This window comes from Lutra lutra, chromosome 7, assembly GCF_902655055.1.
Source record: "Lutra lutra chromosome 7, mLutLut1.2, whole genome shotgun sequence".
NCBI classification, from domain to species: domain Eukaryota; kingdom Metazoa; phylum Chordata; class Mammalia; order Carnivora; family Mustelidae; genus Lutra; species Lutra lutra.
In genome coordinates, this window is record NC_062284.1 from 142,905,394 (window position 1) to 142,919,956 (window position 14,563).

A 14,563-nucleotide genomic window follows, 5' to 3' on the forward strand; every position below is an offset into this window, starting at 1 on the left:
TCTCAGCGACAGATGCGTGTTGGCTGCCCCCTTGCGCCTGCGCCCTCTCAGGCCCTCTGGGGCTCCAGGATAGACCAGTGGGAGCTTGAGATGGGGCACCCCCTCTGCTGATCCTGACGAGGGACCTGACTCCTGGGGCCATGGGGGCCCAGTGGGGGCTCTAGGTCTTAGAGCTGCCCTTAGGAGCTCCGTATGGGAGCACGGCAGTCCCCACCAGTGTCACGGGGCCCAGGCTGCCTCTCTCTCCTCACCAGGCATGGCTCGGGGAGTCCCACTCCCTGTAGGATGTGCGCACCGTCCCAGCGAAGAAGCACGTGCAGAAGGCTGCTGGGGAGCCCTGTGGAGCTAGGCCGGCAGGGAGACCTGGCCCCCGGGGCCTGGGCGGGCAGGTGAGCCTTAGCACCAGGTCTCACCAGGGCCATAATCAGGGCCACCTGAGAGCCTGAGGATCCACTGTAGGTGAGGAACTGCAGGGGGCCAGGGGTGTCCCCGTGGCTTCAGAACGCTTCCTGCTGGAGGGAGACTGTGAGCGGGTGAGGAGGCATCCCTGGCAGGGGAGTCAGTGAGGGAGCGCAGAGGACCTGACCAGGAGGCCCATGGGCAGGGGAGCCATGGGACTGGGAGCCACGGGGTGCCCAGCTTTGCCTCTGCAGAACCTGGGTTCCAGGCCAGCTCTGCAGTCAGCACAGCTGAGACCTTGTGAGTCGTCTCCTCTCTGAGCCTCATTCTCCCCATCTGTAAGGTGGTAGCAGGACCCTCTTCCTGCAGGCTTGCTGTACGGCTCCAAGGAGGTCAAGTCTGTAGTAGGTGTCACTACACCAAGGGTTCCAGTCCTAGGAAGGGAACCGGACAGGTGGGGAAAGGCATCTGGAGCTTGCAGAGGGTTGGTGCATAAATATGTTTATTGCAGTATGTCTAACTTGCTCAGGGGCCCATGAGTCAGGCGTCCTGGGAAGAGGGAAGGGCAGTGCAAAGGCCCTGAGGTCAGGCTTGTCCTAAGGGCCAACCCCTTTTCTAGCCTTCATCCCTGCCCCCACCTCTGCCCCACAGTCAGTGGGGAGACTGGCAGGCAGTGGGTGTTGAGTGGATGCAGCACTTGCTGTGCCTGAACTTGGTGGGGGGCACTTGCTCTTCAGGCTGCTGAGAGAAGTGAACCCCCAGGCTCATGCGGGATGCAGGGGCCCAGTGACTCTGTATGCTGCCAGGCTGGAAGTTGGTGGAGCTCAGTTGAGAGCACTTTCTTTTCTAAGGCTCAAGAATGGCCGATTTGGTGAAAAGAAAGAGAATCATGTCCCATGCTCTGAGGCCCTGGTCCCTACAGAAGTGGAGCCGCCCTTGAGGCCCTGGCCCTGGCAGGGTGGCAGGGGGAGCAGAGGCCAAGCGAACGTCCATTCAGAACGTGGCGCAAGTGATGGACACTCCCTTCCTCACCCTCGTGTGGCTGCCCTGCTGGGCCTCCCACCCACACACTTTCTCACCCCCCCCGCCCCCAATGAGTTCCCCTGCTCTGTGTGGGAAGCTCAGTGATCTTAGAAGCCTGGACTCAGGTCACTTTATCTGTGAAATGGAGCCTTCCCATATCACCAAGGGATATAAGGTATCCCTTATAGGCTAGTAGCTCCCTCCATGGTGCTCCCATGGTGTGATGCCTCAGGGCCTTTGCTCCTGCTGTCCCTTTTGCTGGGTCATGATTTCTCCCAGTGCCCCCTGGCTCCCTGCCTGTCTCATGGGATGTGTAGACAGTGGGCCTTCAGGGAGTCTCCCCTGACCTCTGTGCCTAACACGCTCCTATGGTTCTCGGTCTTTTTACCCAGAGTGCTCAGCTCTGCCTGAGGTTTTCCCTGTCCCTGACACACAGGTGTGTGTAGTGGAGTGTAAGCTTCCCAGGACTCTGGGTGCCTGTTCCCTGCTGTACGCCTGGCCCTGGGCACGCAGTAGGTGTAAATGAATAACGGCACATGTGGCCCATTGGCAGGACACAGGCTTTGGGGTGAGATACGCAGACTTAAATCCTGCCATCACCTTTCATTGTGTGGCTGCATGGAAGTGCTGAGCCGCCCAGTGCCTCAGTTTCCCTGTCTGTGAAATGAGAATTGGTGGTACCCAGCTAGTGAGGGTTAATGAGGTTGAGGTCTGTACAGCTCTTGGCAGGACGTGTATGCAGTAGGCACTCAGGAAACAACAGCAGGGAGTATTGGTAATAGTATCAGACCGCCATTTGTCGCGGGGCGGAGCCAGTTTAGACCAGAGGGTGCATGCTGGCCCCATTCTCAGGCCTCATCGTGGCAGGCCAAGGATGGACAGGTCCCTCTCTCGCCCTTTGGGCCTTGGCTTGAGCCTGCTTCACTCTTATGGCAGAAGCCACCAGCAAGGGGCTGCCTCCTTCCTCTGTTCCCACTTGACAAGTCCCAGGGAAGGAAGGAGCTGATCGAGGGCTTCTGGTCATGCCCACTCCGGACCAGGGGTCCTTGGCCAGGCGCAGCTCTCACCATGGAGCCAGAGAGAAGTGTGGTGGGACCCCCTACAGGTGTTTTCATGAGGGTGTGTCTCCCCAAATTCAGCCTGAACAGGTCCTCGGACACGCTTGTCAAGTGAATGAGTGATTTGTGAATGAATCTGGACAAGGCCAGGAGGAAGGGCTGCTCTTGTCTGCCCTTGTCTGCCGGTGGGGACTGGCTTTCCCAGAGCACTTCTCGTCTGCCTGTCCCACCTCTACTTTCCACCGTCCAGCTCTAGATCTTAGGGCTTACGCCGTCTAGCGTAGCCTGAACTGGGTGGTTTTCTGCCTTTCTTGTGTGGAGTATCTTCTGAGTATGGATTACAGCTCATGGTTTTCTGATTGTTTTCCCTGCGGTGACGTATTATTATTACTACTTTAAAAAAAAAGATTTGTTTATTTTAGAGAGAGAGCACGAGCAGGAGGGCCAAAGGGAGAAGGAGAGAATCTGAAGCAGACTCTGTGCTGAGTGTGGAGCCTGACATGGGGCTCAGTCCCACGACCCTGAGATCCCCACCTGAGCTGAAACCAAGAGTCAGACGCTTAACTGACTGTGCCACCCAGGCGCCCCGTTACCGTTTGTTTAATATGAGCAGTGTTTACAGACTGTATTAACAGGCTTTGCTGTGAGTGTTGGGTGTGGCCCCAGCTGCCCACCCCGTCTCCTGCACTGAGCACACACCCTGGCTGCCTGCAACGCTGTGGGGTTTGGGGTCGGGAGGCCGCCTCAGGCCCCCAGCCCAGCACTCACTTGCCTGGCATGTTGGCGGGTGCTTGCTTCTCTGAGCCTGCTTCCTCATCTATAGACGGGCCTGTGGGAACAAGCAGGGCAGGAGGCGCGGAGGAAAGCCCCGGCGGATCGCGGCCCTCTCTCTCCGCTTCACTCGGGGCCAGCAGCATCCAAGTCTCTGTCGGCCAAGTCCGCCGCTTTTCCACGCGTGTCCCCTTGGACCATCCAGAGCTCTGATCTTCCTGGGGCAGGGTACACGCAGGGCTCCCCACTCTGGCTGCTTCTTGGCGCTCTCCTCTGTGGACTTGATGCCTCAACTCCGTGTCTGCGGGTGCCAGCTGCCAGCGCCCCCCCAGCCCCTGCAACTTTTGTAGGTTATTTTATTGGGAAAGAATGGCAGGCATACTCCGCGCCTTTATCGCTTTCTCCGAACGCCGTCTTCCAGAGAGCCTTCTTAGAGGCTCGCTCGGGTCCTCTGCAAGGTGTTGGGGAGTTCATCATTTGCAATTTTAAAATAAGGGAGCTAAATTTAGACAGTGTGGAGCTGGAATGAAAAGAAGCGTGGGCCGTGCCTTCCACCCTCCTTCCCGGGGCTGAGTGCTTCCTTGTACCCTCACCTGTACTCCGGGACACAGACCTGAAGCGTTCGTGGGAGAAGAGCAGTTTCCTCCAGAGGTGCCGGCGTGTGGCTGTGTGTGCTGCCGGCCGGAGGCGATGCTCGAAGCCGCACCCCCTCCGCCCAGGGCGCCCGGCTCTGCTGTCCAGTGGAGGGTACTGCTGCTTGAGACACTGTCGGACTCTGAAGCGTGTGCTCTTTCCCTCTCTCCAGCCTCTCCTGTGGCTCCCCGTGCACCGGGACAGCCAGCGATCATGGAGGCCCCTGGGGATCTCCTAATGTCCCTGGGCTGCAGAAGGGGAGACTGGCCCAAGGTCACTTGGCGAGCAAGTGGCAGAGCCAGCCCAGCGCTGCCCTGGCTGGGGGTGGAGAAGTGCGCACAACCTGGCAGGAGTGTGGTCGGTGCACGGGTGGTGGTGGGCCAGGGGCGAGAGGAAGGAACCCCACTCTGCGGCCTGGCTGGCTGCCTGGGTGGATGGGGCTAAGAAAGTAGAGGGCAAGGCCTCACCATAGCCCAAAAGTTCCCATTTAGCAGAACATCCCAGGACAGATCCAGAGGGAAACTGGTGGCCCCCAGGCTGAACCCTCAGGCAGGCACATGGAAGCATAGAGACATTTCTGGAACTCCCCAGCGATCACATATCACAGGCTCTTCCCTTTGTCTGAAATGCCCGCTGACGACTTCTTCATCCTTCAGTACCCTGCATGAGCATCCTCCTGGAGGGTTGCTTTCTACCCGCTGGAGCAGGAGGGACCTTCGCCTCTCTGCATGGCTCTGTATTATTGAAACCTTGGGCCTAGAGTCACACCATCTGCCTCCCCCTACCTCTGAGCTCGTTGTGGTCAGAGCAGGGATCCCATGGCCAGCACAGGGCAGGTGTCCGCCAGCCCCATTATCAGGAAGAGGAGGGACGCACCAAGTCCCCACTGAGGGGGTTTCTGAGAGTCACTGACCAGAGCCACCTGCACTCCTGAGACCCAAGGTCCTGCAGAGCTGGTTTGGAGCCAGGGGGATTTGAGTGAAAACCAAGTTTTTCCAGCTCAGCCCCTCAAGAACTGGTTTGGGACCATAGCATCCCATGCCAGCCCCCACTCAAGGTGGTGTCAACTTGACCCTGCTCAAAATCACGTGATGGAATTCCAGACACCCCACCCCCTTGCTCTGTGTCGCCAGGTCAGCCCATCTTTGTAGGCTACCTGGCTCTTGGCCAAAGAAGTCACTGTTCCCACCCAGCCCTGAGCAGGCCCTCTGGAAACAAGACCCCGTCTGGGCTCCAACTGTGGATGGTTTTGGAGGCCATGGCAGGGCAGCTCTGTGAGGTCTGTAGGATGCTTGGGTGACCATATGGGTGCTAAAGCCCCAAATCTGAGAGGGCCCTCGGCCCAGTCTGCAAAGCCGCAGGGTCCCCAGCCCTGCTACCCAGGGCCTGACACTTCTGAGTCCATTGGCCCTGAGGAGCGAGAGAGCCAGGCAGGACTGTGATTACCTGGAGGAGGGAAAGCGGAGGCCGGAAGAGGCAGCCCCACCCCCATTCACACAGCCAAAGTGTGGGGCTGACTAGATGCGGGTTCCCCTCTGGGAACACCTATGAGGGTCTGCTGGGTGCCAGGGGCCACGTGCTTCTCCCTGCACGCTTCCAGTTGCTCCCCAGCTCATTCAGGGTCGCTTCCTGTCTGCCCATGAGGAAACTGGGCCCTCAGAGGGGAGCCGACTCCTAAGCCTCTCCCCATTCCCTCTGGCTGGAGGAGACGGCTTCCTGGGGCACAGCTCCTGTGCAGGGTGGTTGGGCCGGCGCTGGGTTCTCCTGCAGAGGCAGGTCAAGTGCAGGGATGCTGGGAGCCCCTGCTGATGCCCACCCTCCTTGAGGTCCCCTGGCAAGAGGCAGACCCTCCCTGGGTCTGTACTGCAGGGTGAGCCAGGCCACTGCAAGCCAGCACCTGGAGCTGGCTGGTGTCCAGCAGGAAGGGTCCAGGCCCTTGGAACAGACCCTGTGGGGACTGGCCTCCACCGTAGGCTTTGCAGAACCTCCAAATAGATTTTCGAGGACAGGGATGAGCGTGCATCTGAGATAACCAGCCTCATGAAGAAAGGAGACAGCAAGACAGGAGCCAAGAGAAACCCATGAGGGAAGTGCCAGACCCAGTCCAGCTCGGCCGGGCCCACGTGTTTAAGGAAAAAAAAGGCAAGCGAGGAATGATCTCCAGGGAACAGGGACACGGGGCGGGCGGGGGGAGTGTAGGTTTGTGAGTCAACCGAACAACATGTAGGACAAATTCACGAAAAACTACAAACGCCGTGGCTGTGTTGGGCGTGGACAAAGCAGAATGTGTGTGAAGGAAGGCAAACCACGTGGGCTGAGCTCGGGGAACCCCCAGTGCAGGACACGCAGCGGGGAGGGCATCGTGCCCAGAGGGTGCCGTGAGAGGCGCTGCCAGGGGTCTAAGGCAGTCCCAGGAAGAGAGAGGAAACAAAAAATGAAAGAAAGTTGAGCATTTTCCAGAACTGGTAAAATACACCAGCCCGCAGATACAGGACTCCTGTGAACCCCAGGAAGGACAAATGCACGACGACGCGCCTCAGGACCTGCAGACAACCAGAGGGACATTCCGAAGGGGCCGGAGAGCAGAGGGCAGGCAGTCGTCCGAGGACAGCTCCCCACGGATGGACGGACATCCCACACCAACAGGAGGCCGGGGACCGCGCAGATGGCATCTCCGTGTGTGTGTGTGTGTGTGTGTGTGTGTGTTGGGGAGGAAGAGCCCCCCGCTGCCCCCCTCCGCAGTGAGAACACCCTTCACAGTGGGGCCAAACAAAGACGTTTCAGAGAAGTGAGAGCTGCTCTGAAGGAGATCCTCGGGGACCTCCCTGCAGAAGCCAGATCTGAGACGTGAGAGAGGGCAGCGGGCGGGGGGCAGCAGGAGGAGAGGAAGAGAGAAGGCCCGTCCTAGAAAGGGCGAGAAGGCCCAGCAGGGTCAGACCGTGGAGGCGCTTGGATGCTGCCCAAGATGCGGGTCTCTGTGGTCAGAAGGCGGTGGGGAGCAGAGACAACCCGGAGCCCGGCTCTTTCCACCAATGTCTTTTATTAATGAACAGAAGTACAGTACTAACAGACCGGGCATGCATCGCGGACGACGGGAAAGCGAGCCACAGACGCCGGGAGTCGAGGGCCTCATTACGTCTGAGGTAGAGCGAGGTGGTGCCGGGGAGCGGGACACTGGGGGACGAGCACCGGCCCCACTCGGGACTACGGACCATGGGAGAGCTGGGGTGGTGTGTTGGTCACACGGCGAAAACAGTTTAAAAACATTTCACATCCCTCCACCCATTCCATTTCCCCTCTTCGTGGACAGAGTTTTGGGTTCCCTTGTCACCGGCTCACTGGGGGTGTCTCCACAAGACCCCGTCCTTCCCCTCCCAGGGGCAGGCCCTCCTTGTCCTCCCCCGAAAAATAAAGGAGCTTTGTGTTGAAAACGCCAAGGCTGCCATCCAGGGAGCTGGAGGCCAAGTGCGTTAAGAAAGACCCTTTTTCTCTATAAAAATAGTTTCACTTTATAAAAGGGGGGAATGCTCATCTCAGGTGGGGAAGGATGTTGGGGCGTGAAAAACATTCCACCGTGGTGGGGCTGGGATGGACAAGATGGTGTGGGAGGGGTCCTCCTCTCAGGCTCGACTGGGTTGGGTGGAAGAGAGGGTGCTGGTTGGAGGGGGCTGGGGAGGACAGGTGTCTGGGGAGAGGCGAGCTGTGCCCTCTGGGGCCCAGGGTGGGTGGGAGGGGGCGGCCCCGTGGCCGCGGCCTGCAGGCAGGCGCTCAGTTGAGCAAGGTTCCGTAGAGCTGCGCTTTCGTGAGGCTGTCCTTGCGGCTGAGCCCCGAGCCACCAGTCCGCGGGAAGGCCGGCTGCGGGCTGAGGCGGGCGGCGGGGTGCATCTCCGGGGAGGCCTCCATGGAGCTGGGCTCCAGGGAGTCCCTGGAACTGTGGGGGCTGTGCTCGGGCTCGGGGCTGCCGCCCGCCCCGCACAGCTGCACCCCGAGCCTCTCCGCGTCCCCCTGGCTGGGCGCGTAGCCGGGCAGCGGGTCAGCCGCACGGCCGGGGCTCAGGCTCAGGTCGCCGCTGGCCCGGAGGAAGCGGGGCTCTGCCAGGTGGCCCTGGGAGAGGTCGTCACCCTCCGAGAAGCTGTCGGCCTTGTAGGTGGCATAGAGGGGGCTGGCGCGGCCCTCGGCCTTCTTGCCCGGGCTGCCCCCACTGCCGTAGTAGCGTTCCGAGAAGCTGCAGGGCGAGGCGCGGCTGGCGGTGGTGGCCGGGAAGGAGTAGGCGCCAACGTCCTCCACGCTCAGGGGACGCCACTGGCCCCGCACGTCCTCCCCAGCCAGCCGGGCCCCCCCCGGCGTGGCCCGCAGGCTCCACAGGTTTGGGGGCATCAGGGCCTGCCGGGGGCCCGGGGAGGCCGGGAAGCGGAAGGGCTCGGCTGGGTACGGGGACATGGTCCGCGCAAACCCCGGGGCCACCTCGGCCTCGAGCGGCGCTGCCACGCTGGCCGTGGCCTTGGCGAAGCGCGGGCTGCCCTCGTAGGCAGCGGCGGGTGGCTTGCGGTCGAAGAGCTCGTCGCGGCTGTTCAGGTAGACGGCCTGCTGCGAGGCCGTGAGCGTGCCGGCCTGGGCGTGCTCCTTCTCCTCCGACGCGGCGCTGAAGCTCGAGTAAGAGCTGGACGTGGGCAGCGAGCCCGCGTAGCCTGGGAAGGCCTCGTGCCGGAAGCCTGCGGGGAAGGCGGCCGCCTCGACCTCCTCCTCCTCCTCGGCCGCGCTGTCGGTGGAGTTCTGGGCCCTCAGGAAGCCCACGTCGGTCACGGGTGCGTCCACGCTGGGCCGCCGGGTGCGGCGCCGCTCCTCGGGGCAGTAGAGGGCCGTGTCGCTGCAGTAGATGTCCCCCTTGTAGGGGGGCCGTGGGCCCTGCTTCTCCGCCCCATCCCGGAAGGCCAGGTCTCGGGCTGAGGCGTCAGACAGGCGGGAGGATAGGCTGGTGGGGTCAGGCTTCTCCAGCACCTTGGCAATGACGCAGGTAGGGACGCTGTCGGCATAGGCCGGGTGGCAGAGCGGGGAGGGCAGGCTGCAGCCGTGCTTCTCCATGTGCAGGCTCACGCGCTCCTGGAAGTCGGAGGGCAGCTAGAACAGGTCAGGTGTGGGGAGGGGAGGGCAGGGACAGGGGTAGCAGTCAGCCCGGCACCTGTCACTGTGGCCGTGACCAACAGATGCACAGACAGAAGAGGGACCCGGCCACGGCTTCTCAAACTACACCGCTAGGGCCAGCACCCAGGACTCTGGATGGCACCGGCTCCTGGGGAAGGTTCCTGAAACTCGCCCAAGGACCCCCTGGTCACCTCTGTCTCTCCAGCCTACAACAGCTAGGCTCCGAGGAGCCCAGAAGGTGGAACCAGGGTCTGACTTGGGCCCTTCTTGGGGCTGCAGCCCCCTTCATCTCTTCCTACTGAGGGGCCCACTTGCTCTCCCAGCCCTAAGGTCTGTCGGGGGTACCCCCTACCAGGTCGTGAGGCCTGGGTGCTCCTGAACAAGACAGACTCAGATGCAACACAGACTCGGGGCCAGGTGCCCCGCGGCTTCTGCACGAGCACCTGGTCCATCGTGGGGCCGTCCTGCTACTGTTTGATCCATTTTGTGAGTGTCTTAGGTGCGGCCCAGGCCCAGGGGAGAGGGTACACGGGTCGAGGCCAGGGTGAGGGCAGTGCGTGAACCTGGGGCAGCCGAGGGCAGTGCGTGAACCTGGGGCAGCCTGGTGGGGGCGGGGGGTGGGGTCCTGGGGCCTTGGCTTAGTCACTCCATGTGAAACCAGTTTTCTCGTCTCTGAAATGGCCACTGTCAGTAATGGTGCCTAAATCAAAGCCTAGAGTTTCTATGAGGCTCAGACGGGAGTCGCTCTGCCCCATCAGTGCTCTGTGGACAGGGAGCTTGGAGCAGGGTCAAGGAGCAGCCCCCAGAGGCAAGCACGGGGAATGGGGAGGCCGTCCAAGCTGGGTGAGGAGGCGTTGGGGTTGGGGGGCCTTGCACCACGTTCAGAAAGGCCAGGATCCTTGCAGTACAGAGGAGGACAGGGGCTCCGGCTTACGTGGTACCTTCCCCTCAAAGGGGAGAAGTGGCCTTGGGGTGGGGCCTGTAGGACTGGAGCCCCAAGGCGTCCTGGGGGGCGAGGGCAGCCTCACGGGGGCAGGGCTGGCGTTACCTCGGACACCTTATGGACCCTGCCGTAGCTCTGGCCGCACTGCAGCAGCTGGGCCGCTAGGTTGCAGTCCTTCCTGTAGAGCTCCTAGAAGACAAGGGAGGCCATCTGGTGCAGGCTTGCCCCTGGTCCGGGGCCCTGCCGCCCGGGGCCAGCACGGAGACCAGGTGCGGGGGCAGCTGGCTGGGCAGCAGGCTGGGCAAGGACCCTCACTGGGCCTCACGTGCTCGCCTGCAGACTGGACTGGCAGGGGGTGTTGGGGGGAGCCTCGGTTCAGACCTGGAGCTGCTGGTGCACGGAGAGGGCCCTGCCAGGCCCTTCCGCTGCCGCCCCAGACGGGAACCTCCCACAAGGAGGAGGCCGTATGGAAGAAGGGCCTCCAGTGGCCCCTGAATTCCCAGAGAACCTGGGCATGGAGAGCATGGCTGTCCTGTCCCCCCAGCCCCCTGTCGGCCTCAGCAGAGAGGGCTGGCACCAGCCGGTGGTAAGGAATGTGCCTGCAGCCCCTGCCTCCCCGCGTCTCAGACTGGCTCCACAACCCCCTTCCTGAAGTGTGGCCTGCTTATGGGGGTGGCTGCCGGGCTGGGTGAGGGGCAGGGCAAGGTGGGGCAGAGGACCTGTGTGACCCGAGGTCGGGCCGGGACCGGCTCAGCCTCCGGAGCTGAAAACAGATGCAAACAGTAGGATTGGCGAGGCTCTGCTTTCATCTTTCTTGCATGTGCCTGTGGTCGGGCCTTTCAGTCCTGTCCCCCGCCCTGGAGGCCCTCCACCATGAGGAGGGTTCCCTCACGGGAAGCCGGGGTCCACCAACGGGCCCTGAGATCTGCCGGCTCCCCCGGTCTCAGCTCAGCCGGGACCAGGTATCCTGCAGCTCGGACAGGTTGTGGAAGGCACGGGCCCCGCTGCCCCCCACGCCGTACCCCATTCCTGGAGGCTCCCCCACCTCCACCATCTGTGCTGAGCTCGTGCCCCCAGCTTGGCCTGCAAAGGTGAGAGACAAGGGGTCCCCAGTCTCCTCAATGTCTCCTTGAGCCCCCTGGGAAGGACACAGTTGGCCGAGAGCAGAGGCCAGAGGCCTCTCGAGGGACCGGATGTCCCCGTCCCTCGAGAGGCCTCTGGCTGGCCCTGGCCTCAGAGGGCTGTGCGCACTGGCTGGCCAGCCTGGGTCGGCCACCACACCCACTGTAGACTTGCAGCATGGCCCCAGGCCCCATGCAGGGCCTCCCCCTCCTCTGCCCACACTCCTCGGCCATCTCACCGCATCTCTACCCTCATCTCTGCCATCCGAGCGTGCCCCGTCCAGCCCCATTCCTGCTCCTCCCCAGGCAGCCCCCCAGGAGACAGCAGGTCCCTTCTTTCCTTCGGGCTCTGAACCCTGCAGTTGGGCTAGGCCCTTCTATTCCCCCACACCCCACGTCCAAAATCTCTGTTAATGCAGTGGGTTCCATCTTTGAACCAGAACCAGAACCTGAGCCCTTATCCCCACTCCATGGGTGTCATCCTGGCCGAGCCGCTGTCAGCCTGGACTGTTGCCACAGCCGCCTCCTTGAGCCTTCTGCTGCGGACCTTGCCCCACTGTCTTTTCTCAGTGAGCCCAGAAAAGCATAGGTCTTAGTCATGTTACTCCTCTGTTCAAGAAACTTCCATGGCTCCCTACTTCATTCAGAATAAAACCAAGAGGGGCGCCTGGGGGGCTCCGTGGGTTAAGCCTCTGCCTTTGGCTCAGGTCATGATCCCAGGGCCCTGGGATCGAGCCCCGCGTCGGGCTCTCTGCTCAGCGGGAAGCCTGCTTCCTCCTCTCTCTCTGCCTGCCTCTCTGCCTGCTTGTGATCTCTGTCTGTCAAATGAATAAATAAAATCTTAAAAACAAACAAACAAACCCGAGATTCCTAGAGAAGCCTGCATGGTGTGGCCTCCTGTTCTGTTTTTGACCTCAGAGCCTGGGACCCCCACCCCCCTGGAGCTCCCTCCGCTGTTCGTACAGGGGCGTCCTCTGCCAAACTGGTTCTTTCCACCCGAAGGAAGGCTCTTCCCCAGGGCGCCCGTGGCCAGCTCTCTGGCCGCTCTCAGGTCTTGATCTAGCAGCATCTCCTAGAAGCATCCGACAGACGCCCTAGCACCGCTTGCTGTGTTGTTTTCCCGGTGGCAGTGAGCACTCACAACACGCTACACGGCTTGCGTGTCATCTTGTTTGCCGCCTCCCCTGCTCCGGCGCAAACTGCACGTGGGTCGGGAGAGTTCTTGTCTGTGTCCCTCACACCATAATCTCACCACCTCGGAGGTCCAGGCAGGAAGCAGACACTCCTTAGTGAATGTGTGGTCAGCTGTCAGGTGTCCTCCGAGTGGGCCTGGGCCCATCTCACGGGGCTCTTGAAATCAGGGCAGCCACATGGCTCTGAGGCCCACGAAGGCTGTCTGGAGCAGGAATGAGCACGCCCCAAACCTGGGGTCAGGACGCCCCTCCCTGAATGGAATAATATGGCCCAGTGGTTGCTCCCTTGAGCCCCGTTTCCTTCCAGCAGAGGGTCTCTTCCCTAATACCCTTGGCAGTATATCTCTGCAAGGAGGTAGCCTTGTCCTTCCCCCACTGCCCTGTTCTCCCACCTTGCATGCCAGCCCCTGAAGCCTGGAGGCCACAGGGCCTGGGCCCCTAGGGGTCACGGTGGTCCAACACTCACATTGTCCTCCGACAGCTTGTCGATGGTCACCTTGGCCTCCAGCAGGTGGCTGTTGAGGGCAACAATCTCGTGGCTCAGTGCTCGCTTCTCTTCCTCATAGTGCTGGCCCTGGGACGAGGGGTGGGGGGTATGGGAAGGAGCTGGTCAACGGTCAGCCAAGGCCTGGGCCTCGAGCCCAGTTGCTCCATAGGTGTCCTGGGTGCCTCCTGCAGTCGATAACGATGAGGGGTTTGCAAGGCCAAGGAAGATGGGAGTAGGAGCACAGACCACCAGGTTCGAATTCACCTGTGCTCCCACCACTGCCGAGCCAGACGGCCTTGGGCAAGTCACTGCCTCCCTGAGCCTCCTGCTCACCCACACCACGGGGACAGTAATTCCTCCTCCTGGGTCTGAGGGCAGTCTGCCCTCAGCACAAAGCCTGGCCCCTGGCCCTGCACCACCCGCTTCTGCCTTGAACCAGTCCTCGTTCAGCCTCCACCTGAGCTCAGAAAGGCAAGGGCCCTGTCCAGGGTCCCAGGCCAAGCTGTCTCGGCTCCGACAGCACTCTAAGACAGCAGGTCGAACACCCAATTCTGATTTTCAGAAACAAAACAAGCCCGTAACCTACTAAAAAGCGCTGGAAGTCCTCTCGGTGAGGGAAGGTGCAAGACCCTGCCGGCCCCTCCCCCCACACCAGCCATACAGGACCGGGACGCCTCTGCCACTGTCCCCTTCTCTTCCAAACTGAGGTCCCAACAGCCCGATCAACACAAAAAAGAGGCCGCACTTGCAGATGGTGGGAGCGTCTCCCGGAGGGGCGGCACTTTCCCCTTTATTCTTTACCGTAAGATGGGGTGTCCGCACAGGAGGCACAGTTGGGTTCGAACATCATTCTTGCTCACCCAGGGCGCGAACTCAGGCCTCTGTCCCACCAGGTCTGGGTCTCCAGGCCAACCGCTAAAGCGGGGTCACTGTCCCCAGCTCACGTCCTTCCCACAGCCCCACTCACAGAGGAGGCTCACGGGGCAGCTTGGAACCGTACGACTTCATAGTCCCGAGAGCACCCACCCGTGCACTGCAAAAAGGGTTGGGACTGGTCCTGGGGACGGGGCTTGGGGGGTTGAGGCCAGGAAACAAGCCCTGTGAGCAGCTCCTGCGCAGGCGAGGGGATGACAGCCTGGCTGGTGGCTTGCCACCGGGGTTCCGGGAGGGGCGCGCTGGGGTGGGGCCCAGGGCGGCCGGCGGGGGGCCCTCACCATGCGGTACAGCTTGTCCTCCAGCTCCTGGTTGATCCTCTGCAGCGCCATGTAGTTGCTCTGAATCCTGGAACAATGCGGTCACTGTAGTGCCAGGCTGGGCCACCCGTGACCCCTGCGGCCCCCCAGCCCTCTGGGCAGAGCAGGGCTGAGCACAGGCTGCCTACGCCTGACCCCCGCCCGCTCCCACCCGGGTGTGCCTGCACTTCTGCGCACAGCAGAAAGCTATTGTGCGGAGGGCTCTCCTGGGCCAGGGACGAGGACACCTGGGATGGGAAGGGGAGGCCTGTACCCACAAGCGGCTCTGTCCTGTCCTTGCTCACACCCACTTCGCTCACATTTACTTACTCGGCCTCGAGGTGTTGGGCGGGAATCAGGGGCCATGTTCGCACCATGGCATGTAGTGTGAGGGTGGAAGGGAATTTGGGAGAGTGTCCACCCTCTTGACAGCCTGGGTGGAGGGTCACTGTGGGCCCACCGCCCAGTCTTACCAGTGGGGAAACTGAGGCTGGAGGGGTTTCAAGCAGTAAGTGGCCGAGGAGAGACCTTGACAGAGGTCCGACTGAATGGCCTGAACTT

General features: G+C 61.7%; 1 protein-coding gene across 9 annotated transcripts in view; it reads right to left on the reverse strand.

The window, feature by feature from the left end:
• Positions 1-6,917: 6,917 nt before the first annotated feature.
• The window catches only part of BEGAIN (brain enriched guanylate kinase associated), a 46,423-nt gene continuing 38,777 nt past the window's right edge, over positions 6,918-14,563 (reverse strand). For all 9 annotated transcript variants that reach the window (XM_047738990.1, XM_047738986.1, XM_047738991.1 and 6 more), the window contains 4 exons: positions 13,985-14,051; positions 12,750-12,857; positions 10,075-10,158; positions 6,918-9,002 (listed from right to left, as the gene is read on the reverse strand). In XM_047738990.1, coding sequence (XP_047594946.1) covers positions 7,653-9,002; positions 10,075-10,158; positions 12,750-12,857; positions 13,985-14,051 — 1,609 coding nt within the window. In that variant the 3' untranslated portion in view covers positions 6,918-7,652. The remainder of the gene's footprint in view (positions 9,003-10,074; positions 10,159-12,749; positions 12,858-13,984; positions 14,052-14,563) is intronic.